General features: G+C 39.2%; 2 protein-coding genes across 4 annotated transcripts in view; both read left to right on the top strand.

Moving 5' to 3' along the window:
- itprid2 (ITPR interacting domain containing 2) overlaps positions 1-6547 on the top strand; it is a 40839-nt gene extending 34292 nt beyond the window's left edge. For both annotated transcript variants that reach the window (XM_061053137.1, XM_061053138.1), the window contains 6 exons: positions 75-134; positions 447-571; positions 675-780; positions 1832-1897; positions 2003-2335; positions 3303-6547. In XM_061053137.1, the coding sequence (XP_060909120.1) occupies positions 75-134; positions 447-571; positions 675-780; positions 1832-1897; positions 2003-2335; positions 3303-3410 (798 nt within the window). In that variant the 3' untranslated portion in view covers positions 3411-6547. The remainder of the gene's footprint in view (positions 1-74; positions 135-446; positions 572-674; positions 781-1831; positions 1898-2002; positions 2336-3302) is intronic.
- A 2072-nt stretch (positions 6548-8619) lies between these two features.
- Positions 8620-24302, top strand: cwc22 (CWC22 spliceosome associated protein homolog). 2 transcript variants are annotated; one of them, XM_061053135.1, is made up of 20 exons: positions 8620-8709; positions 9999-10055; positions 10158-10393; positions 12422-12663; positions 12846-13100; positions 13655-13783; positions 13907-14075; positions 15568-15621; positions 15727-15862; positions 16170-16376; positions 16472-16534; positions 16624-16719; positions 17603-17684; positions 19021-19081; positions 20991-21068; positions 22184-22336; positions 22528-22655; positions 23045-23146; positions 23298-23476; positions 23570-24302. In XM_061053135.1, exons 2-20 carry the CDS (start codon positions 10001-10003, stop codon positions 24055-24057), a joined length of 2913 nt encoding a protein of 970 aa, XP_060909118.1. In that variant the 5' UTR covers positions 8620-8709; positions 9999-10000; the 3' UTR covers positions 24058-24302. The 2 variants fall into 2 exon arrangements, with proteins under 2 accessions (XP_060909118.1, XP_060909119.1); XM_061053136.1 differs by having other exon boundaries at positions 8639-8704.
- The last annotated feature ends 2620 nt before the right edge of the window (positions 24303-26922 follow it).

Genomic DNA, 26922 nt, shown 5'->3' with positions numbered 1-26922 from the left:
TTAGTGAAGAATGATCCTTGGTCAACTTGTTTTGTGCCAGTTTCTGTCCTGACACGACTGTCCTCTCTATCCAGAACCGAGCAGACACTCCTGACGCATTTATTGATCACAGAGCAGCTCCATCCAGCAACCAGGTACCGTCATCCCTCTCCACTCTTTCATTTTCCACCTGATGATGAATACCTTCCTATTAAAATGTACCATGTGTAGATTTTGAAAATACAAAAAATCAAAGATTCCCTGAAGGTGCGTCACTGCTAAAAATGTCCCGTCCTTGTGTATCCAAAGTGGTCAAATACGCTTACATACTAGCTTTGCATAAGCTTTTATTTACACACGCTAAGTTTGCTCTATGACGTGTATGTGTTTCCAGTAAGCAATGAAACCACTGTTGTCATTATCAGTCCAATCAAAGGTGTGTTTCACGTGTGCCTCTCTATCCTCAGTCTTTGGCTGAGTTTCAGCAGAAGAGGCGAAGTCTGAACGTGTTCCGCAGTCAAATGATGGATTTGGAGCTGTCAATCACCCGACAGCAGGCTCTTGTGTACAAACACCTGAGCCCTGCTGACAGGTGAGTCATAACAGCAACCACATGAATGTTACACAGTAACATGGTCTGCAATGTTTAATGCTATGATATTAAACCTGGTGTGTGTTTGTGCGCGTGTTTGCAGGCTGGAGGTGGAGCAGCTTCAGTCTCTGAGGTCGGCTGTAAGAGAGGAACTACAGGAGCTGGAACAACAGCTGGAGGACAGACTGATGGAGCTGACACAGCATGGGGTATAGACACTAAAAATACATGCAACAAACATGTTATATACGCACAAAATACATACAATACGAAGAGCATATATAAATACCAAACGGGGTATGCACACAAAATAAATACACAAACAGGGTCTATACGCCAAAATAACAAGAAAGAGGTCGTATACATGCAAGTACATACAAAATGCAGGTCCGTAAACAAAAAATACATCCTTAACACTGGGTATATACACACAAAATACTGATAATATGAAGAGCATATATACATATAAACGTACCAAACGGGGGTATACACACAAAATAAATACATCAAAGAAGGGTCTGTATTCACACAAAAATAACAAAACAGACCAAACACAGGCATGTACACAAAATATATACACAATACAGAGTATATACACAACACACTGTTTTATATGGTATACACACAATGGACACAAACAACATAGGACAAAAACATGCACTATACCTTTACACAAAAGAACAGTATAAAAATACATAATACAACAAAGGGTATACACACATTATATACACAACACAGGGTCAGTAAACATTAAATACATACATTATACAAGGTATATACACAATGCACGGACAACACAAACACACATAATACATTCACAACTCGGGGTGTACACACAGAATACAAACATAACATGGTAAATACTGATCTAATGCAGGGTATACACAAACAGAACACATACACAATACAGGGTAAACACACAAAAAATGACTGCACAAATACTGGGTATGTATAGACTTGGGGTATGCTGAAGGGTATACACATGAACTACAGCGTATGCATACACAAAAGATACAACACAGGGTGAATAAATTAAACAAGATAGCTATTGAATATTACTCACAACATGTTTGGGTTTGTTTGATATATTTGGGCAGAAATGTATTTATGTTGGCGTGATATCAGAATCAGAATCGGGTTTTATTGCCATTTAAGTACATTTACACATACAAGGAATTTGACTTGGTGTATTGGTGCTAAACATGATTAAATATAAATATGATTGTGTTGTAATGTTTTCAGTCCTGCTTTGTTCTTCAGGGTCTTCATAGAGACACCAGTGTGGAGAGTCTGTCCACTGCCTCTGCGCTGAGAGCAATGGAGCCGGTAAACACACACACAGAAACACACACACTTGTTGTTTATATTGCTAACAAAGCAAAAGTTAACTAAATACACAACCTTTTCCGGTCTATTCTCCTGCCTGTTCAGGTGTCAGACCTCCTCAGAGAGCAGCTTTACCTCCAATCGGAGCTCAGCTACGGTGGTCACACACCCTCCCCTCACCCCTCCTCCAGATCATCCAGATCATCCAGTCCGGCTCGAGGGGGTGGAGGAGATCACGAGCAGTCTCAAGGCGTGTACAGAGCATCGATAAACATAACCCCTGCCCTCCCTCCTCGTCCCAACGCACACGCTGAGGAGGAAGAGGACGATGAGCTGGAGAGGAACAGAGGGATCGGAGGAGGAGGAGGAGAAGCTCAAGAGGAGGAGGGAGCAGCAGGAGGCCTAAGAGTGGAGAACCTTCAACAGCTCATTAGAGAGGTAGCACTCCGTCAGCGCAAATAAACATTTCTTCTTCACAAACCTAGACTGTGCACAAGAAATGGATGAAGGCTCTTTGTTTCAAGATTGATGACAAAGCATAAGTTCCTGAAAACCTGCATTCTCTCTGATGGCCAGCAGGGGGAGAGTTAAGAGTTAGCACAAAGAGGTCTCTAAGAAAATGACCGCACTTACCACTTGATTGAATACCTCTGTAAACTTTCTCCTGATCATTTTATTGTCTCAGTCACTAGTTTCAAGTCTTCCTCTCTACAGTTTGATAATATTAATAGTAATAATAATAGATTTAATTTACATAGCGCCTTTCAAGGGACCCAAGGAGACTTTACATAGTGGAGGGACCAAACCATTAACACATAAAGACTGAGACAGGTAACAAAGGATTGGAGTCCCATGGAGAGGCGGAGTAATGGGAATTTGTAGACTATGGAGAGCGGATGCTGTTTTTTTTTTTTTTAAGATTTATTTTTGGGGCATTTTTGCCCCAAGTCGGAAATCAGGGAGAAAGAGAGTAGGGAATGACATGCGATAAAGGAGCCACAGCGCCCCAGAAATGTTTTTAAACAAGTGAAAAGATGGTCATTCCGGAGGTCTGAGGGGAGGGTGTTATGGAGGGTGGGGGCTGTGACACTAAAGGCTCTGTCTCCATACGTGTGGTGAGTCTGGCGTGTGACATAGAAAGAAGGCCAGCGTCTGAGGAGCGGAGGTTTTCGGGATGTGGTGTGTGGGTGTAGGAGATCAGAGAGGTGCTGGGGGATTTGTAATTGAGGAGGAGTCGTTTGTATTTGATTTGGGATTCAATTGGGAGCCAGTGGAGGTGGATGAGGGTTTGTATGATATTGAACATATTGGAGCCTGTCCAGGGCTTTGCTGGTTACCCCAGACAGGACTTCAGATGAGAGATTGTGATTGACCGTTTTCTTTCCCCAATGTTTTTTTTTTCTAGATCAGAGAGAGTGTGGCGAAGGAAGTCCGGAGAGAAATATTCAGCGAGCTAATGGCTGCTGTTTCGCCGCAACGATCGTCCCTGCCTGCCAGGCAACAACAATTGTAGCCATGGCAACATCGGCTTTCACCCTCAGCCTCAGTAACCACAGCCTGAGCAGCAACACTGTCTGTGTGCAACACTGTATAGCTGAGTAACACTGTCTGTGTGGAACACCACGTGTCAGTAACACTGTATGTCTGCAACACTGATGATGAAATGAACACATCACCTGCATGTGAGAAAAGCCCCGCCCACCACACCTGTGACGGACAGGACCCAGAGGGGCATGGACATGGACGCTTCGCGACAAGGACTTGGGGTTTGTTCCAGTGTGGTGGTGTGATGCATGCTGGGAGGAGTGTCCCGGTGGAACCACTAGCAATAATGTTTTGTCCTTTCCTCACACCCTGTTTCATTTTTTTTCAACCTGTTTTGATCAAAGCAAAGCCTTAAACAACAACCACTGCCACAAGTACTGCATGTACTACATGTACTACTGCTAACAGTACCACCGCTACTAGTTCTTCTCCTGTGGATGTCCTCTTCTATTTTTATTTTTTACATCTAATGCCAGTCTGAGTTTAGACCAGCACTGGAACAATAATAGTAATATATTATCAGCCGTTTGTAAATATCAGAATTTCTGTCTGTGTAGAATTCACTCTTCACTTCAATACGTGGATTTAAATGTAGCTACTTACAACAACGAAAGATAACATGTGAAAAAATCTGTAGAGAACTTGAACGCAGATTTTTGTTTCTTTGGTTTTGATTGATTGTGTGGAGCCTCAAACTGATCGAGTGTTGCAGTGCTAAACCAGTAAACACATTTTCTTCTATAGACACATTTTTAATGATCGAAAAGCTCTCCAGGCTAACAGATACTCGGTGCTTCTTGTGACTATATGGTTACATTTTGAAGCAGCAGCTTTCTGATTGGCTGGTGAAGCTGTACTAGAGCAAACAGTAAATAGTATCAATACGTTCTGCATTATTCCCTGTTAATCCATATTCATTAAGAAGCTCTTTGGCTGACGTGGCCTCTGCATTAACGATGATTTTCGAGAAGTACATTCAGAATTCATCGCCTTTTTATTGTGCTGGCAAAATAGAATTTCATGTCATGAACAAAATGAACATCGGCGACATTAACTGTTATTTAGATACTTTAATGCTGCATGTTAAATCTCTCTGTTCTCCGCTGTTGTATTGGGATGAAGACAGAACGCTCAGAGACAGACGTTTCACAACTAACTTTATAATGAAATAAGAAAAATATGAAATAAATATGTGTAACGTGGCTGTAGTGAACCTTCAGCATGTTTTTAGAGCATCACAGAGTGGACCAGTAACACACCTTTATTGCCTTAATTATCTTTTAAAAAAAAGTGCTCTAATGCCTTTGATTAAGAGGTTACATTCCTTATCCTTCAATACGAGTCTGCTGAGGATCAAACTGAGCTTTCACCTCTTAAAGTTACTCATGCCATGCACATTTCACCTTATTTTGAAAGGTTCAAAGCGGGCTTTCAGGTATGCTAATAAGGGATTATAATCCTTCAAATGTCAACATTCCTTCATCATCATCATTGTCATCTGCTTCTGATCATTTTCGCCTCATTTGCACCGAAGTCTTATCAATTTTAACGTGTTTTCATTAGAAAACTGCATCGTAATTAAAACTACGAAAACGTATTTAGGTTATGATTCATTTTTAAAACATTTTGAAATTAGATCGTAAAATGTTTTAACAACCCGTCCAAGCAGATGATCTTGAGATGTGAGCAGATTTCAGAAAGAGTCAATTCATTACAAATAATCAGTGTTACAGTTCTTTTGTGGTTCAACTATGCTAGCAGGTTCCCCCTGTTTACATTCTTTGTGCTAAGCTAGGCTAAATGCCTTTAGCCTGACTTAAAGGAGCTCACGATTGTTGTACTGTTCCTTTAACACTCACAGTGTTTGCTTTATCCTGGTTGAACATGAGCAGGTCATGATGTTAGAGTGTGATGTCACAAGGTACAATGAATGTCGGGCTTAGTAAATCGAAGGTTACACGGTAAGTTGTCGTGGCGACAGTGATGATAATGTTGATGATGATGTTATGACATGTCAGAGGGAGGAGCTTATAGAGCGTAAGGGGTAGTGGGCAGTCGTGGCTAAAATGTTGGCATTAGCGTCTTAGCTTACACTGTCTGTGTGCAATAATATGAACGTTCATGCTGATAACTGGGACTATTGTTAACAAATTAAACCACTTCTTACATTTCAGATAAGATCAGTCTTCCTGCAACACTTCAACCCACTTCCTGTATCTGATCAGATATTACCCTGAAGGTTTTACTGGGAGAAAAAAATATCTTAAAACACTGATGGGTAACAGATGAATTGATTAGATTTAACAAATTCCAGGTCATGTTTTCTTTGGCATTAAGTCTTGTGTTTTTCGATGTATGTGTTGTCTGTCGTAGGTTTCCAGATAAATAATCAATTAAAGACAGAAAATCTTTCAACTAGGGGGAAAATGAGTTAAAACAAGCACCCCAAATAGCTGAGTGTGATTGGTCGAGAGACCTGTCAATCAAGATGAACATTTTTAGAATTTACCTCTTTTTTCTTTTTGTACTTCCTCATTGATACTGTAAATTCCCACGCAGACTTACAATTGAATTTGAATTTTGCTGCAGAAAGCGTAACTCTAAGAAAAATATTTTGATTTTTTGTAATTGTTTTGTGGATGTTCTTCATCTTTGGGGAAAGTTTACAGTTGACGAGAACCGAAGCTCAATGGTTTCCTTATGAATAATTCTGAGCTTTCAGTCACAGCTCAAGTCAATCATGCGAGTGCTCGAAAACATTCTGATTTTAACCTTTAACTTTTGATTCTCTCCACTGGATTCTTGACTTTGTGTTTGTAGATTTTTTTTATTGTCTTTGATTGCTCAGAAGCTCTGCTATGCTGGACCAACACTCACTGTGAGGCTGAATGTGCTTTTTATTTTTTAAATGTTTTCTTTTTTTTACTGATCAAGAATCCCTGACCAACTTCTAATTTCACTTCACTGTCTGTTGGTGTATTAATTTCTACCCATGTGTCTATTAATATTGATATGTATTTTGTATTGATGTCTTTACAGCCGGATGAAGGGGAGGGATCACTGTAGAGATGAGAGTAATAAAGATGTATTTATTTTCAGTACAAACGAGTGCTGCCTGTCTTTTTAATGTGTGTGTGTGTTTGTGTGTTCTGACTTAGCCTACTTTTAGGAAGCAGCTAATTGGTATTCCAAATGTTATGTACATGAAGTCAAGTTCCCCAAAATTACCTAAATAAACATATTAATGTGTTTAAATGTAGGAAAAAATATTTAACAGCACGAAGATACAAATTTGTAAGTACTGGATGCCGGACAGAAATACGAAAGCAAAAGGAAGACTGAGTCCGCAAACCAGAAGATGCTCAAAATCTAATTTAATCAAATCAACATGTGATGTTTCAGGTGCAAGTTCTTCATCTGACATGGACAAGGGAGGAGACACACCTTCATGTGTACAAGCCCTGAGGTCACCTGACAGGTCATGTAATACATAGTAAGAATATACAGTAGAAATATGAAACAGTCATAGAAATAGAATACAAGACCTGTGCACAGAAGAATACACAGAAATCCAGCAGGTAAAGGGCCTGCAGTACCTGGAGCATTAACTGAACACCTTGAATTACGAAACTGTCATAATCACATTAAATTGAGGGTCTTTTGTATAGGCCACCTGAAGTAAGGTCCCCAAAAGTGACTTAAATGAATGTTTGTTTTCCCATCTGTGAGAGTCAATAAAGAACATAATCATATTCAGGACTTCAAAGATTATTTAAATTCTTAAACTTTGATTTCATGTCATATCATAGTTCTGTTCCTCCTCTAAAATAAAAATAAAAATTGGAACAGTTTATAATGTTATTAAATTTTAAAGTATAAATATTTCAACCAAACTGACATTTAAACTCACTTTCTGCTTTAAGTTCAATTGAACCTTCAGTTATATTTACGGCAACACTTGAAGTGAATACAAATTTAACATGTTTCACTGTTAAATGTTTTTTAAAACTTTTTTAAATGCTTCATTAACTAGGACTAAATTAACTGTTAGATTTTTAAATGAGCTATTTAAAAAAAATAAAAAATCAAACTGCAAAATTTAACAAGTGAGCTCATTTAAACTTTACAAAGAGAAAGTGGTCTGTGTTTTATTTTATTTTTAGACCATGCAGCAGTTTAAAGTATTTCTGTGGTCGGGCACCCAAGTGGTTAGTGCATGTGGCCCGGGTTCAAATCTGTCTTGAGGGTCTTTTCTGCATATCATTCCTCACTCTCTCTATCCCGGATTGAAGACTCTGTCCACTGTCCTGTCTCTGATATAAAGGCATAAAACCTTTAAAAAATAATATTTCTGGCGGGGTGGATCCATACAGCCATCATGCTGGGCCGGAAGCTCCTAGTTAGAGAATGGAAGGCGACAGATCTCCCTCCGTCCAGCCTTTGGTTCACTCAATTAAGTATAGTGGCAGCCTTTGATGAATTAACATATAGGATGGTAGACCGATTAGACTTATTCAATGCTTAATGGGGAAAATATGTTAATGTTGTCACAGGATCTCAACTTCTCTGCTACACAGCAGTCATCACTCCTCTCTTTTGACTGGAAATTATTAGCAGCGTGCTGCTGATTCACTAAGCCTAACAGGCTTGACACATCTTGGTTTGGTGATGTAGGCTGACAGCCCCCTGTAAATCTTATGAAAACACAATTTTCTGTAAAAGGTGGACAATTTAACACGTCCATGCAGCCTGATCTGAAATAATCATGTTGTGGTTGTGGAATTTTGTTATTTTTATTTTTTACGTTTTTATTTATTTACATATATTTTATTTGTCCTGCTTTATTCCTGCATTTAATTTAACTTAATTATAATTTTTGTTTGTCAGGTCTGTTTTTTTTTTTTTGTCTTGCATTGATAGTGTTACCCTTGTTGGGTATTGTTCTATATCATTTGTTGTCTGGTATTGTACTGTTGTAAAAATTTGAAAACAATAAAAAATGTTGGTCATAAAAAAATAATAATATTTCTGTCTGTGTTATTCTTAACATTTCTGCAGGTTTTTCATATCCTTACTGACAAACATGAAGGACCAAAACACAAAGTTCTTGGAGGAACCAGAAGAGGGCGACATAAAAACAGCCGCAGCATTCACACAAGGGGTCTCATGCTGTGACCCGGATGTAATCTGTGTTGTATTGTAGTCAGTTTTCCGTTACAGGAACGACGCTGATTTGACAGAGCGGCGTAAAGTTTGAAAACAGTACGGTAAGAGGATTTTAAAATAAAACATGAACTAAAGAAAAGAAGGTATCGCTCTCATGTAAGGGAGAAGGGACAATATTCAGGTATTCGCTTATAACCTATCGGTAGGCTAACTAGCTGTGGCTAAAGTAGGATTAGCTAAGTAGCTAACTTTAGCTAATCCAAACACACATGGCGATAAAAACGAGACATTCATAACAAAAGATGCTTTCCTGCTTATTTTTTATTAAACATATGTCTCAAACGAACATGTAAGTAATGTTTAGACGAACTGACGTGTTTTAGTGAACTCTTATCATCGATGGTTGGCTACGTGTAAGTTAGTGTTTGCTACTCCTGAAACGTGAGCTACAGGTAAAACTTAACACCTTTTAAAACCCTGACATGAAATATTTATGACTTTAAATTCTGATTTAAAATGTTCAGTAAGTTTACCTTTTTATCAGAACAAGAGCAGGTTAGTTGGTTCTGTTTCTATTTCTTTTTTTAAATAAATAAATAAATGACGACAATAACAATTTGTATTATTATTATTCTTTTTTATAAACATATTTTTATTAAAACAAGTTCAAAACATACAGTGCAATTGGGATGCAGTCAACATTTTTCTTTTTTTTCTCAGAAACATTCAAAAACTCAGTATCACTTCGCCCTATAAACAACTCAATAAATAGACCTCTTAGTTTAAAGAAGAATAAAAGTGCAAGATTGGAAAACTCACAGAAAAAAGAATAATAATAAATAAAAAATAAATAAAATACAGTAACCAAATAAAATAAATAAATAAGCGTGAAAAAATAAAAGTAAATTTGTTAGTAGTATAAAAAAAATAATAACAATAAATATTACTAATAATAATAATGAAAATTGACGAGACAAACATAAATAAAAAATGAATAAATAAATGAACAAACAACAGGAGTGAAAGTCGTTATGTGTATACAACATAAGTAAATAGGAAAAACAGTATAACCTGTAAAAGAGACAAAATCACTCACACACACTGCTCAACTTGATCTATAAAAGGAAAGACAACAGCTGCTCACATCCAGGCTACCACCTAACAATTTGTATTATTGAGTAAACAATGTTGTGATTGGCTTAAAATCACAATCCCACTGTGACAATTTGATTCTTTTTTTATTGTTTATACTAAACTGGATACCCTTGATTTGCTCTCCAATGTTTATAATTCAATACATCATGATGACAATTAATGGATGAATCTGTCTGCCTTACTTTACGAGCTGTGATGGTATTAAATAATTACAATTCTATACACGTATTTTCAGGGATGGACTCTCCAGGCAAAAGTCGAAGTCCTAGTCCTGCACAGAAAGACCGCAGTGGTGAGGAAAACTACATGTCTTTACTATTTCTTGTTGTAGTTCTATTTCTATAAGCAATAGTTTTAATGTTCACCCCTGCACTTGCTCCATCTCTGTTTCCAGGACCTTCAGAAGAAGAATCCAGTCCAGTGGCTGAGCGGTCCCCTGAGCCTGCCACGGTCGAGAAAAGCCCCCAAGAGAGGCCGTCCCCTCAGGCCAGTCCTGCAGACCGTCCCTCCTCCAGGAGCCCTGCTTCGGGGAGCCCTGCCTCCAGCAGCTCAGACAGCAGCAGCAGCAGTGATGAGGATGAACATAATGGAGCAATGAGGAAGCTTAGGAGCAGCGTGGCTCAGATCAAAGTAAGAAGCAATTTACATGAATATTTATAGTTTTTCATGTGTTTATGCAGCTGTTTATATACTGTTTATATGCAGTCTGATGTTATTCAGTGTTTGAATATTCTATTACATTAGATAATATATATGTTGCATACTAGTGCTGGGCAATTAATTGAGTTTCAATTACAATCTTGGATTCCCACAATCCTGAACTCAAGTTAATCCAGATTAAACTATTCCTGTGCAGCATGCTGTGTTGCACTTGTTTTGTCCATAGTTTTAGTCATGTGTGGTCAATGTTTTAAAGTGTTTGTTTTTATATTTTGCCAAAGGGTACATCATCACTGCCTTAAGAATATAGTTTATGTATTTTTAATTATTTATTATTATGATATATAAACAGTATAATTATGTTATACATTTTAATTCTTTCACTTGTTCAAAAAAATAGTGTTAACAATGTTGAAGAGTTAAAAGAGTGTTCCATTTCGATAAATGCTTGTGATGCTTAATAATCATGATCCCAATATCAATCAAAATAACGTGATTATATTTTTTTGCAGCCCTATTGCATCAGCACTCTTCTTACCCAGGGCTACATCAAACCCCATCAGGTCTAATCTCATATCTCCTCAGATATAATCTAAGGAACAATATGTCTTTTTGGAACAACTTCTTATATTTTAGGACTTCCTGTACAACCAGTTTCTACATTTATATCAGACAAGGGATATCCTGGCAACAGAAAAAGTTGTCTGCTAATAATTAACGTTTACAATCCGAAAGCAACAATAAATGCAGGAATATAGTTACAGTTAAGAGACAAAAGTCTAGTCAGATTGTCGATCGCAGATATTTGTTTGTGTAAATTAATTAACATATTCAGTGTCATCTCTTTTTTTCTCAACGCGCACTTGTTCCATGCATTCAAATAAATTCAGTTTCAGCGTGATTTGTCAGTACTACTTTGGTCTGTAAGCTAAACTAGAACATATCTGATACTCAAATCTTATTGACCTGTCTACAGGTTCTGCATTTTAATTCTGAATATGAATGCACAGATCTATGTCTTTAAGGGCAGGAAATCTTTGTAATGCACTTACCACAGGCTTAGAAGGCAGTCTATACCTCTCTCCTTAACAAGGCCGTCAGGCTCCTCCTGGGGGGATCCTGAGGCATGCCTTAAGCAACAAAAAAGCTTAAGAAGATCAGCATTTTCTGGGTATACCCCATGGTCTCCACTCTCCTACAGATTACATTAGAATATATCTGCAGAAGTTAATTTCTTCTACTCCTGTCAATGTAAAGATGCAGTCAAGACACTTATTAGGCTTAGCTTGAATTTAAGACCGGATACAGGAGGAAAGACCCTGGCTGTCTCTAAAGATAATATAACCCGCCACCTCAAAACAGCTAAATATGTATCTTATTTGTTTAATCCATATGAAAGCAAAGTGTGAGAATGTCAGCTTTTGGTTTTATAGCAGCATGTGTCCCTTGAGAAATTCATGCTAAGAGCTCTCCCTCTGTTCCAATGATTGCACTAAATAAGCTTAGCTTTTCCTGGCTGAGGCTTCTTATTTAAATCACAAATACATAATTTGTTTTTCTCCTCATGTATCTGTGAGTTTGTATTTAAAAAAATCTTTAAGACTCGATTATTTTGATTTTATGTCGAGTCGCTGCTCTTCATCTCCCAATGCTGCCTCCAATTATTCAGATTAAAGATAGAGATATCTGTTTTCATTAAATATTTAGTGATTCTGCATATATGATCTCTCAAAGTTGGATGGTCAGCTGTTTTAGTTTCCATGGCAACAGAATAATGTTGAGTTCAAGACATGTTTTTGAGGTGGATTAACCAAATACTGTAATATTTGATGCATAAAACTAACATTTTTGTTAAATATGTAAGAAGTGGGCTGTGTCCTATATACCTGTTTGACCATTTACCCGTATAAAATAATAAGACATGCACTGTCAGCCTTCACCATCACCAGCAGGTGACCTGACCTACCTAATTGCGCTCTGTGTTTATGTGTTGTCCAGAGATCAAGATCCAAGTCTAAAGAGCAAGACCGGTCCAGGTCCAGAGACAGATCACAGTCCAGAGAGAGAGACAGATCCCAGTCCAGGGGCAGGGATAGATCTAGGTCCAGAGGAAGAGACCGGTCAGGTTCAAGAGACAGATCCAGGTCTAGAGGACGAGACAGGTCTCGATCAAGAGGTCGGGACAGATCCAGGTCCAGAGAGAGAGATCGGGACCGCTACAACAGAGGACGCTATAACAGGTAACGGAAGCACACATGTGTAAAGAACCGAGCACAGCTTTGATTGGCTTGTAATCGTGTTAGAAACCACATTAGTTTCAGACATTAAACATGTTTTTACTTATTGTTAAAAGCTTAGAAATGGAAGTTCAAAATCCGTTTCTCAGTGTTTGATTTCGTCTTTTGCCCCCTGCTTCCATCAGGGATCGCTATGATGATCGCAGAGATGACAGAGGCGGGCGGTTCGACAGACGAAGGGATGTTGACGTTGATGCAGATCGCAGGAGGCACGGCCGCTGGGCCTCCCCTCAACCAGAGAGGGAGCCGGTCACAACAGAAGAGCCGCCAGTCAAGAAGAAGAAAGAGGAGATCGACCCGATCCTGACGAGGACGGGAGGAGCGTATATCCCACCTGCCAAGCTTCGCATGATGCAGCAGCAAATCACAGACAAGAGCAGGTGAGAGGGGCTTTGATTGTTTCTTGAACATATATATTTATGTTTACAATCCATAATTTTAGGTTGTTCACACATTGTCAATTAGTTTGTTGATTGGTTTTAAATGTAATTTTAATAGAACATTCTTTGTGGAGCCTTCTGCTAAAGAGAGATAACCTGTCTTAATTACTTCACCCTATAGAATCTCACCCCCTTTATTTATTGGATGACGTTATCGTTTTGTGGGAAACTAGGGGAGTGTGCTGCATTTAAGGATGCTCTAACTTCTGAGAGTTGAGTGATTGAATAACCAAAGCAGCATGGATGACACGTGAACATCATGAAAATCAGAATATTGAAATCCATTCCTTTACTCAGTTGTTATAAAATACCTCACAAATACTTGAAGCACCACCTTTGCTGTAAAACAGTCTTTACACCCAACTGCATACACATTTAAATTTCATCCTGCAGCTCAGATGAACCTGGTTGTTATTCTGGATTTGAGATTCATCTCTTAAATATAAACATATTTATTAATCTGTGTTTTTACTGATGCCCCGCCCCCTCTGCAGCCTGGCCTATCAGAGAATGAGCTGGGAGGCTCTGAAGAAGTCCATCAACGGTCTCATCAACAAAGTTAACGTGTCCAACATGATCCACATCATCCAGGAGCTGCTGCAGGAGAACATCGTCAGGGGGAGGTGAGCAATAACAAGAAGCAGAAAGTTTTTCACATTGACACTTACATATTTTTAAGAGGGATGAACAGGAAAGAGTGGAGCTTCTGTGCTGTCTGGCTCACCCTGTTGCTGTCTGTGTGTCAGGGGTCTGCTGGCTCGCTCGGTGCTGCAGGCTCAGGCAGCGTCTCCGATCTTCACTCATGTTTATGCCGCCGTCGTCTCCATCATCAACTCCAAGTTCCCACAGATTGGAGAGTTGATCCTTAAACGCCTCATCCTGAACTTCAGGAAGAGCTACCGCCGTAACCTCAAGGTACCTGTCGCTCCCTCTGTCTGTCTGTCTGTCTGCTTGTCTTTCTGTGCGAGAGTGAAGTATCAGAGTCTATCTAGTAACATGAAGTTGAACATACAAATATTTTGCAAATAGCTTGACTTCATTATTTTACATTTGAGGTTTGATCTTTTAAATGTCCAATAAAATCAAATTATTCATCAAAAGATCTAAAACTTTCCTGTTCAAAAAATACTCCAGGTTTAATTGAAATTACATTTAGAGGGTGCAACAGAAGGAAAAACTCCAACAGCACAACTTTCTAAACCTCCTTTAATTTATAATCCTGTACCTATAGTGTTTGGGATAACAGTGGCTTTTCCCCTCTTCTAATGTTGAAGCAGAGAACATTGCTAAGCAGTCATTTTGTGGAGTAAAGTACTTTTGAGCATCCTAACACTTAATCAGCTGTTTTCTCTCGTGTCAGACATTTACATTCATCAGAACCACTTAGCTTGACTGTCAGTTATGCTTCAGAATATATTTTAAAGTCTTGAGGGACATGAGTGAAGGGTTTGGCCAACAGTGCACTTCACTAGCAGCCCAAAAATAGTCCCCAACTCTTCAGTTTATTCAATCATCAACTGTTCCTAATCTTTAGTGAGGATGTCAAAAGATTTGTGGCCCTTGTGACTCAGATGGAAATGTTCCAGCTTTGACTGAAGCAGCATGATTGTAACGAGCAGAGACAGAAAGACACTGGGGCTCAACAAGACAACAACTGACAGTCCCAGAAAGTGTTTCACACAGTCAGGGCTTTAACAAACTTAATTTTCATAATCAGTTAATCTGCAGATTATTTTTAATTAACAGTATATTTACTGTTAAGTCTAGTAAATGTGATTAAAAAATAAAAAGCGTCTTATTATTTCCCTGAGCATTTTCAGATTATCTCTTTGTACGACCGACCGCAAAAATCAAAGACTGTTTGACAAGAAAGGCAGCACATGCTCACAGAAAAAGTTTATTGTTCAGTGCGAACATTTACAGTCAAGATGAACTGGTTATGAAACAGGCTGTAAGAAAGTTCACTTTTTTTTAATTTTTCTTTTTTTAAGATTTATTTTTGGGCTTTTTGGGCCTTTAGTGGAGAGATAGGACAGTGGATAGAGATGGAAATCAGGGAGAGAGAGAGAGAGGGGAATGACATGCGGGAAAGAGGCCACAGGTGAGAAGTGAACCCGGCCCGCCCGCTTGAGACGACAGCCTCCATACATGGGGCGCGCGCACTAACCACTGCGCCACCAGCGCCCCAAGAAAGTTCACTTTTAACGACCTCCAAACAGCTAATGTGTGTAAACCTCTCCGTTCATTTCTTTGTATCTTACATGTGTTACAAAAAGCCTCAGAGCTACACGTGAACAATTAAATGTGTATTTTATGTACTGTCATTTTAAGTTGCTTTTATTCTAAGCACTAGAATAGCACTAGTAGTTAATGATGTATTAAATCCAGTCTGTCTTTTGATTTCTAGCAACAGTGCCTGACAGCCTCAAAGTTCGTGGCTCATCTCATCAACCAGAACGTGGTACGTCCGGCTGTCTGACCTTGATATCAAAAGAGGGTTTGATTTCTTACACTGTTAGAATTAGCCTTTATTAACTGTGATTAACTCTCTGTCTCTCGCCATCAGGCCCATGAGGTTTTGTGTCTGGAGATGCTCACGCTGCTACTGGAGCGTCCGACAGACGACAGCGTGGAGGTCGCCATCGCCTTCCTGAAGGAGTGTGGACTCAAACTGACCGAGGTGTCCCCGCGAGGAATAAACGGTACAGAACAAAACCTCTCTTAGGTCGATGGAAAGTTTTGAGTTTGGGGATTTTAAACTGTTGGGACCTGTGTCCACTAATCGCTTTTTACTGGTTTTTGCTGTTGCCAAAATTTTTCTCATGGCAGTTCCATACCCTCGTCAGTTACCACTAAGAGTGTTTCAGATTGCTCTGCTCAGTATTTGCTGTTATTTCAGGGCATTTACAACTAAAACATTGTGCATTAAAGCTCATAAACCTGGGGAAAAAGACCACCATTTGTTATCAGGAAAGCTACAACAAATCGTCCTTTTTTTTCTCTTTTCAGCCATATTCGAGCGTCTCAGGAACGTCCTCCATGAGTCGAGCATCGATAAGAGGGTCCAGTACATGATAGAGGTTATGTTTGCCATCAGGAAGGACGGTTTCAAAGACCACCCAGTCATCCCAGACGGCCTGGACCTGGTGGATGATGAGGACCAGTTCACCCACATGCTGCCGCTGGATGACGAGTACAACACAGAGGACCTTCTGAGTAAGTCCGAGAGAGAGAGGGAGGGGGGACTGTATGTGATGGCCTTCACTCTCACAAAATAAGAGATTAACAACGGTGTATTTGTGTTTAACCAGATGTGTTCAAGATGGACCCCGACTTCATTGAGAATGAGGAAAAATACAAAGCCATAAAAAAAGGTGAGACTGCAAAATACGACATTCTTGAACTGTCCAGCTGGCTGCCCCTCCTTCCACAGTTTAACTAATCAACTGTCCCCTCCTGACAGAAATCCTGGATGAAGGCAGCAGTGATTCAGGGGAGGATGGAGACGGAAGTGACGAGGATGAAGAAGAAGAGGAAGAGAACGAGGCAGAGGCAGAAGGTGAGTTGCCCTGGTTTTCTTTCCTGTTCTGAATAATTTAAGGGTATGTGCATCATTTTTCTGATAATCCCGCACAAACACTTGTATTTTGTGTATATAAACTCTAGAAGCGCTGTTTGACATTTGAGAAAATAACCCTGATGATGTCCTTGTGATGCAATCAGGGTTATCTAAGCTGCAATATTTCAGGAAAGTTCAAAACAAAAGTTTACGTTACAAAATAGAGCTGTCGGAGTATAAAACCAGATTACTAACCAAGAGAGTGTTTGAGAAAATGATCCAGTAGTTGGAAAGTATAGAAAGATTCAAATCTGGGATGAGCGATTATATTCATGGAAGAATAAGAGCACTAGTTAGCATACATGCAGCATTTAATCTTTACAAATGGTTTCAATTAATTACTAAATTAAACCCGGTGAGGATTGATCATGGCTTTCAAGTCGGAAACAACTGAAAGGAGTGTGAGGAAAAAAAAAGATCCTGATCTCCAGAAGAGATGAAACAGCTCTCAGGTAGAGAAATTGCAGTCCTAAAATGTGAATAATTGATGGTCAGAACAAACCTTGAAATCAATAAGTAGGCCTTTTCCTTGTTAGAAAGTGCTGAAATGAGAAGTGAGTCAGGTTTAGATCGTTTTTGTAATTCCTTCCCCTGCTGAAAGGGGGAGACAAAGTGATCATACTGCAGTTTAAAATGGAGGGAGAGTTCAGTTTGAGGACTGTGAGGAAGAAAGAGAGTTAATCAACCTATTTACTGTTCAAAGTTCTCTTCACATTTATCTCTGTACCGGGATCATTTTTGGTGTGATCATGAATTTTTAAAAAATGATAAACAACCTGTCAAAAAGACTCGTTGATGATCCGTCTGTCTGTCTGTCTCTCAGATGAAAAGGTCACCATCTTTGATCAAACGGAGGTCAACCTGGTGGCTTTCAGAAGAGTCATCTACCTCGCCATACAGTCCAGGTACACACACACACACAATAACACACACCTACCTCACTATACAGTCCAGGTACACACACACACACACACACAATAACACACCCCTACCTCACTATACAGTCCAGGTACACACACACACACACACACACAATAACACACACCTACCTCACTATACAGTCCAGGTACACACACACACACACACACACACACACAATAACACACACCTACCTCACTATACAGTCCAGGTACACACACACACACACAATAACACACACCTACCTCACTATACAGTCCAGGTACACACACACACACACACACACACACACACACACACAATAACACACACCTACCTCACTATACAGTCCAGGTACACACACACACACACAATAACACAACCTACCTCACTATACAGTCCAGGTACACACACACACACACACACACACACAATAACACACACCTACCTCACTATACAGTCCAGGTACACACACACACACACACACACACACACACACAATAACACACACCTACCTCACTATACAGTCCAGGTACACACACACACACACACACACACACACACACACACACACACAATAACACACACCTACCTCACTATACAGTCCAGGTACACACACACACACACACACACACACACAATAACACAACCTACCTCACTATACAGTCCAGGTACACACACACACACACACACACACACACACACACACACACACAATAACACACACCTACCTCACTATACAGTCCAGGTACACACACACACACACACACACACACACACACAATAACACACACCTACCTCACTATACAGTCCAGGTACACACACACACACACACAATAACACACACCTACCTCACTATACAGTCCAGGTACACACACACACACACAATAACACAACCTACCTCACTATACAGTCCAGGTACACACACACACACACACACACACAATAACACACCCCTATCCAAAAACTCACACAGGCAGTGAGTCAGTCGTCTCTCAGGGTTTTGGCAGTTATTTACAGACCCTTCTATATTTGAGGGGTTTGGACTCATATTTAAAGCGGTGTTTAAAGCTGCGTGTGTCCGACAGTGTGTGTTTTATCGGAATGTGTTTCTCTGTGTGTGTGTGTGTGTGTGTGTGTGTGTGCGCGCCTATGTGTGCAGCCTAGTTACCATGGTTTCACTGAAGAACAGTTCACAGGTTTGGAGAATAAGATGAAACACTGAAACAGATTGAGAAACACACACACACACACACACACACACACACAGTTTCATGCCTGAACTCACAATCGCACACTTATAGACTAATTGGTCAAGACTGATGGATTTTCTTATTTCTGTAGTTTGGACTTTGAGGAGTGTGCTCACAAACTGATCAAGATGGACTTTCCTGACAGCCAGACGGTGAGTACAAACACACACACACACACACACACACACACACACACACACTTGACTAATGTAATAAAGGCTTCAGTGACACACACACATTAATGAGGATAATGTTTTCCACCTGAGAGGACTGTGTTTCTCCACTGAGGCTGAATCTGAAAATACCAGTCACTTTGAAGTGTGGATGAATTAAACAAGCTGCCGTTTCATTGGCAGCATTTTCTACCGTCAGTTAATCTTTAAAGTCCTTTAAAATATTTAGAAATGCTGTCTCTGAAATGTGTGGAATTATTGCAAACTGCTAAGCAGAAGATTTTGATAAAAAAAAAAAAAAAAAGCTCAATAATAGTTGAACTAATGGGAGAAAAGGAGGAGATGTGTTGGCAAAGCTCCAGTTTCTGGCAGTATCTTTTTTTAGGGTCCTGATACTTACGGTATGACAATGTGATGCTGATGTGACAAAAGATGAAATATTTCCTTATTTGGGAAACCTTTTCTAAAGTGTAACTTCACAAAATGCTCCATGTTCCTCGGGCCGGCGGCTGCTGCTGCTTTTCTTATATAACTGTTGACTCAAATAACGTCTGTTTTCTGGTAAATTTACGGCTTTATTCTCGTAAATTGATTACTTTAATCAATACACATTTTTTTTACTTTAACCTAGAGTAATTCACACAAGTAAAGCGGTGCCAGTCTGTGTACTGCTTTAAAAGTCAACAGTATTTTGAAATCAATCCTGTAACCAACAGGTTACATATAAAAAATAATTCCCAGAAGTGCTTTACTCAGCATGTGTGTGTTTTCTACATACTTCTGAAATAAATAAAAAAAGAAGCCCAACAAGGCATGTTTCAAATTACGGTCAGGATTCACAGGTTTTGTCTGTTTCATATTGTTTGTTATTTGGTCTTTGAGTTTTGATGATTGTTTTGGACAAACTGGCAAATCTGTACTGTTTTTTAATTAGTATTTTTTTTACATTTGAGACAGATTTTCTTAAACTATTAGATTAATCTATCTATAAGCCACAGGCGATATTGGAGGTGTTACATCTGTAGCATCAGGACTTCACCTGTTCATGTCAGAGTCCCAAGTGATTTCAGTGACGTAAAGTGCAGCCAAATCTGTTTTCACCGGGAACGTCCTCACAAGTTTACACAAACGAGCTGCGTGTGTGTGTATTTCTGAGGTCAAAGCTGATGACCTTGTCAGACCTTGTTTCATCAGCATCAGGACTGAATCACTCAACACAACAGCTGGAACACAAACACACAACTCAAAGACACTCATCCTCTGACACATGCTTCAGTCACACTGACTGACATAACTTCATCACAAAGTTTCACAACAACATTAACAAATATGAAAGCATCACATGCTAAGCAATGAAGACAATGAGAGAATAAAGATGAGATAACTGGCAGATCTATTGTGTCAAATCAAATGATTTGTTTAATTTGTTAAATAATTTTGCATGTTTGTGGGCTGGTTGGTTAATTGTTTTAAAAAGTTAGAACTCACTAAGTTTTAAGAGTGTCCAAAGTCAAAATGTCTCTAAATGAAGAAGGTGCATAATAGAATATCCTTACCGTAAGATGTTTTCTGGGAAAGGTGGCCGAGGTCAGTGATTTAACATGTTTTGTGTAATGTGAGACACTGATATCTGAGCACACGTCAGCACAGCTGCTCTTTACACATCACACACTATAAACAAAGTCTGGAGTGTTGAGTCTTGCCTTGGATGTACCCTCATCTGGGATTTTACTATCTGCCACACTGGATTCACATCATTTTAAATATAGGTCAGTTTTTAACACAGTTTAATTGTATTGTGACTGATAAGTCTGATGTACACATTGTGTTGTTGTTGTATTCGTTCATTTCCTTTTTATAATAAAAAGTTTGACTTTTGTGTAAACAGAAGGAGCTGTGTAACATGATCCTGGACTGCTGCGCTCAACAGAGAACCTATGAGAAGTTCTTTGGACTGCTGGCCGGGGTGAGACACACACACACACACACACACACACACACACACACACACACACACACACACACACACACACACACACACAAAGAGCCTTGTAATTATCAAGGGGTGCTCAATGTTCGGTCAACCAATCCATAGCGCACAAAAAAAGAGAAGTAGCTACCCTGTCAGATAGTTTTGGTTTAATGTTTTCAGGGTTCAAGAAAATGTTCTGTATATTTTTATATATTATATATATATATTTATATATAACGGAGGCCTATGGAGTTTGTTTGTATAGTAAGTTTGTTTTTTTGATTCTCATAAGACTAAGACCAATATTTAAACAATTTAATCATAACGTCTCTGGTTGTTACTGAAGGTCACCAAAAACATGTTTTACTTTTTACTGTTCAGTGTAGATGCATGTTGTTGTTCTGCTTCATAATGTGAACAAAGACCAATTACGGTACTAAAAACAGGGGTTCTTATTTATTTGAGGCCTATAGATGATTTTAACATAAATCGGAGTCCTGCAAGAATGACATTAAAATGCTCAGGCATAAATGACCACAATGAGAACATAAACTCCCACAAAATGAAAAAGAGATCTCAAAAATGCACTTGTTTTCTGTCATTCACTCTCTGCACTAAGAATGACTCAATAATAAAAACCTTATTAACTGAATATCCAAACCTAATCATTGTCATCTTCCTCTTATATAATTTGAATTAATTTGCACACAGTCAACAAATAGCATGATGACTTATCTAAGTGGGAGAAATAGCACCATTTGCCTTTTAACCAGCGCTGTAATGTGGGCATGTGTAAGGCTGCCATGCTGAGGGGAGCGACTGTGATTTTATTTATGTGAGCTAGCAAACTGTTGAATATGTATTATGATAAAATATCTGCAGGTGATGCAGGTCATTCTGAAAAAAAAAAATCTTTTTAGCATGTGCTAGCACTTAAAGCAACAAAATATGCATCACATGAAGATGTGACACATGACCTGGCCTCAGTTTGTTTCCTGTTTATCTTGTAAGAACAAATTGAAGGCACAAGTTAACACTTAGGTGTGTGTGTGTGTGTGTGTGTGTGTGTGTGTGTGTGTGTGTGTGTGTGTGTGTGTGTGTGTGTGTAGAGATTCTGCCTGCTGAAGAAGGAGTATATGGAGAGTTTCGAGGGGATTTTTTCAGAGCAGTACGAGACAATCCATCGACTTGAGACCAACAAACTGAGAAATGTGGCTCGACTGTTTGCCCATCTGCTCTACACCGACTCTGTGCCCTGGAGTGTAAGGATACAAACGCACACTAAACTGTTTCACACATTTTCAGTTGCATTATACTCACATTTCACCAACAAGAAAGTAATTATTCTTTCTGTCTAATTTTCCTAGTCATTAATAGTTCCTCCTCTCTCTCTCTCTCTCTCTCTCTCTCTCTCTCTCTCTCTCTCCCTGTCTGTGTTGTGTCTCTCGACCAGGTGTTGGAGTCTGTCAGCATGAGCGAGGACACAACAACGTCATCCAGCAGGATCTTTGTGAAGATCCTTTTCCAGGAGCTCTGTGCCTATATGGGCCTTCCCAGACTCAACCAGAGACTCAAAGACCCGTAAGAAAACACACAGACACAATTAATCATGTCTTTTAGGTTTTAGGTCTGTAATCAAGGATGAGACTTTTTTTTACTGTAAAGGACGGTAAATATAAACACCAGTTTAATGAAGTTACAATAGATTAATATAAAGATGCATAGATTAAGACTAACACAAGAAGTCAGAGAGCCTGAGTTTTAGTCAAAGAAGCTATAAAACATTTGTTATTGTCAGCTGGTTTCAGGTTGTTGATCCAATAATGGTCAAAGCACACAATTCTTAAAAGACAAACTGAAGAAAATTGAAGAAATGTTGTTACATCTGAAGAATGTATCATGTGGGAGGAATGTCAAAGGTCATTAAAGTTCAAACTCTCTGTGTGTGTGTGTGTGTGTGTGTTTTCCAGGACTCTGCAGCCGTTCTTTGAAGGTCTTTTTCCTCGAGATAATCCGAGGAACACTCGCTTCGCCATCAACTTCTTCACCTCTATTGGGCTGGGAGGATTGACGTAAGGGCCAAATGAAGATTTAGATATTCTGAAACATACTTTTAAAGTATATTGGGTAACCTATGGGATCACATATCCAGGGGTGTCACTGTTCTGTTATTGAGGGTTCAGCTGAGACCTTGTAAAAGTCAAATTTCTCTATTTCTCTCAGGGATGAGTTGAGGGAACACTTGAAGAACGCTCCCAAGATGATCATGACACAGAATCAGGAGGTGGAGTCCTCTGACTCCTCTGACTCCTCATCATCCTCCTCCTCATCTGACTCCTCCTCAGACTCCTCTAGTGAATCCGATTCAGACTCCTCAGACTCCTCCTCCAGCAGCAGTTCAGGTACACCCATTTTTATTTCTCTTACACTTTTTGACACGCTTAATACCTGCTTTGTCATCATAACTGATTATTATTTTGTTTTATGTTTTCCAGACTCTGACTCCAAACACAGGAAGAAGAAGAAGAAGAAAACACCAAAAACTGAGGAGAAGAAGAACAAGAAGAAGGAGAAGGTCAAAAAGAAGAAGGAGAAATCGTCTGACAAGAAGCGTGCGGGGCGAAAGAGTGACGGCGGGGATGACAGTGATGATGAGGAGCAGCAGAAGAGGCAGGAGAGGAAAGGTCGTGCACGCGAGTTAGAGGAGCGAGAGCATGTACGTCGCGGCAGACGAGACGAAATAGCGCAAGAAGAGGAGCGCCAGGAAGAGGAGAGGAGACAAAAAATGGACGTTAAAAGCCGGCAAAGAGATGGAGAGAAGGAGAGAGACAGAGGGAGGGAAAGGGAGAGGGAGAGAGAGAGGATGAGAGAGAATGAGGATAAGAGGGAAACTGAGAGAGAACGAGAGAGGCCGAGGGAAAGAGAGAGGAATAAAGAGAACAGAGACAGGAACAGAGAGAGAGAGGAGAGGAGGAGGAGGTAAAGCTCTTAGACTGTCATTCTAAAGCAGCAGTGATGCACTGATGATTGACAGACGTCTGAAGCCTTCATCTTTTCCTGCCGTCATCCCTCTTCACCTCACCCTGTCTCTCTCTCTGGTGTTTTTCATTTGGGACCCATCTCTCGCTCTCTCGCTTAGTCTGTCTATCTGTATTTTCTAATAATGATATTTGTTGTTTATGAAATATGAAAACAAAAAACATTAAAGTTGCTTTAGATGTTTTTTAATCTGTTTGTGTGTCAGATGTTGCTTTCAGTCGACCTCACAAAATTTCTATATATTCCACAATTCAGTTGTAGGAAGCTGCTACTTCCCAGATAAACAACAGACTTACAGTAAGAAGTCGAAGAGATATTTGCCATGACTGCAGTACAAGAGGCTGACAGAACTTTTTGTACATCAACGTCATTGAGTGATAGTGCTGGTGATGAGAGATGAAGTACAATTTGCAGCTTCACCAATGTGTTTCTGGTACTAAACCTAACTTTGATAGACATTTTGCTGGCAGCTAAATAGATTAAGGAATCGATACCACCTTCTTTCTTGTCAATACATCAAGTATTAAACTGGAGCAGGCAACTTGTTAGCATTGTTTAGCAGAAAGACTGGGCACAGGAAGGTACAATGATTACTGTTCTATTCAAGCGTTATAAACTTAACTAGTATTTCTAAAGCTTGAAATTGGTGCTTTTCATTTTTGTATTTTGATGCTGAGAAGCGACCTTGAATATTCACTAGTAAAAAAAAAATGAGTCTCTTGTGTATTAACTAAGTTTTCAGAGATGGTGGAGGCCAAAGAAGTTTATTTTCAGGCAATGGTAAGTAATTTGTTCTTTATATGTTGTTATTCTTAATAGGAAAAAGGAGATATTTTAACGCTCTTTTCCCTCCTTCATTAGATAGATACTTTATTGATCCCGAGGGAAATTCAAAAAATAAAATAAAATTTATAATTATAAATTTATAAAACAAAATACACTTCTGTATTTCTTGCATTAACTCTATTTAGGCCATGTGAATTAAAACCATAGACTGTAAATATTAACTAGTTAGGTTGCTAATTTGTTAGCAACAGAGCTCCGAATCGGAAACCGAATTTTGAACTTGTGGTTGCCCAGCAACCGTTCTCTGAAATGCTACGTCATAAACCCTCGTTAACAACAATCCAATGTCGTGCAGCAGAACTGTCTTGCTCACCCGGTAAATAGGTATGAGTGTTTTTAAGAGGGGGATTTACATTATATGTATATTAAGTAGGTTAGTAGGAGGAATTGGAGCCAGGTTGATTTAGAAAAGGTTGATTTACTTTTGAGCTACAACCCCATATGCACAATTATAGTTTTTAGGGATAACATAAAATATTATCACAGTGAGCTGAAAACACAGTAGTGGTTGAAGTAGCCCTACTTTTTAAATGTTTATTTTAATTTTTATCATGTTCTCATAAAACAGGGATTGTCGACTTTTCTTTATTTGAACCTTTTTTGTATTTTAAGATCAAACTGAAAATGTTTGAGTTCTTGCCTGTTGGTTGGTAAAACAAGACATTTGTTGGTCTTACTTTGATTCAGGATAATACAATGTCACTAACCACTTTTATCTCGGGGGTTGTTAAATTAATTAAATAGTACATGTTTAGATTGATTAAATAACTAGGAGTATAGTCCTTCATACAATAGAGATTTATTACAGTAAAATGTAAGAACGTCTAAAATGTGCTCCTTATTGAATCAGTGTACTGTAACTGAAAGGGGGGGAAGTTTCTGCACAGGAAATTTTACTTAAGAAAGATACCTCATGAAAGTACTTGAATTGATTTAATGACAATTTTGTTCAGTTATGTTCATTTTTACAGTCAGGTTGTCGCCACTTGAATAAAGTTTCTAAATAGTTATACACTAGTTATTAAAAATGTACAGGTGAAGACACAGGACCTCTGGGTATTTGAGGTTTGTACACAATCATTTGAATTCTTTAAACGGAGAAAAATTCTTCTTGAAGGCAGTATTTTGGTTTACAGTAAACAGCCTCCTCTGGTGGTGTGGGCGCTGGTTATGCTGATGTCTGTAGTTCTCAGGCTTTGGAACGGGAGAACGCCATTTCTACATTTCTAAACTCTGATCTTTCCTGTCTGCAGTACCTGATATCAGTGATGTGGAATTCACCTGATCTAGATTAGCTCCTGCCTTAGACCCTTTTGTGTCACTGCATACTTGAAGTGGCGTGATCCGCTGAAGGAGCCTCTTCTCACATCAGGAAGCAGGAGTTTCATAAACAGGTAAACTGTGAAACACATTCAGCTCACTCCAGAATGTATGAAAGCACCATAACCAGACTACCCAGTGACCTCTGCACAGCTGATTTTCTCACAAGGGAGAATGTGACACAACCATAGGTAAAGCTAAAAGTAGTGTGAAGTGCTGTAATGACACGTTGAATAAAGTCAAATGTTGACTTATAATAAGGAACCAGGTTATTGATATTTGCATGTATCATCAGAAAGAGCAATCATTTAAACAAAAAGCATCACTTTAAAATCATTGGGTAGGATGTCAGTATGTTGCTGAGAGTCGACCCTAAAATACTCCTCTACAGTCTAAGAGGCGTTTTTAGCTCCTGCTATTACTAATTAAGCCTCCCCACAATTACCTGCCACTGCTGCGGAGCCTTACTGTGTGATTAAGAACCATCCCCCTTAGGGCCGCTTCAGTCCAGAAAAAGAGCCATCGACTCCCAAAAAAACCCACAGGAAAACATTTACAGATGGTAGTATGTGCCTCTGAGATGAAACATACTGCTGGGACATTACTACTGTAAACACTGATTTGGTTTAGTCATAAAGACCTC

Source organism: Labrus mixtus, chromosome 13 (genome assembly GCF_963584025.1).
Source record: "Labrus mixtus chromosome 13, fLabMix1.1, whole genome shotgun sequence".
NCBI lineage: Eukaryota > Metazoa > Chordata > Actinopteri > Labriformes > Labridae > Labrus > Labrus mixtus.
The sequence above is the reverse complement of the archived record's forward strand: the minus strand, read 5'-3'. Positions and strand labels throughout refer to the sequence as shown.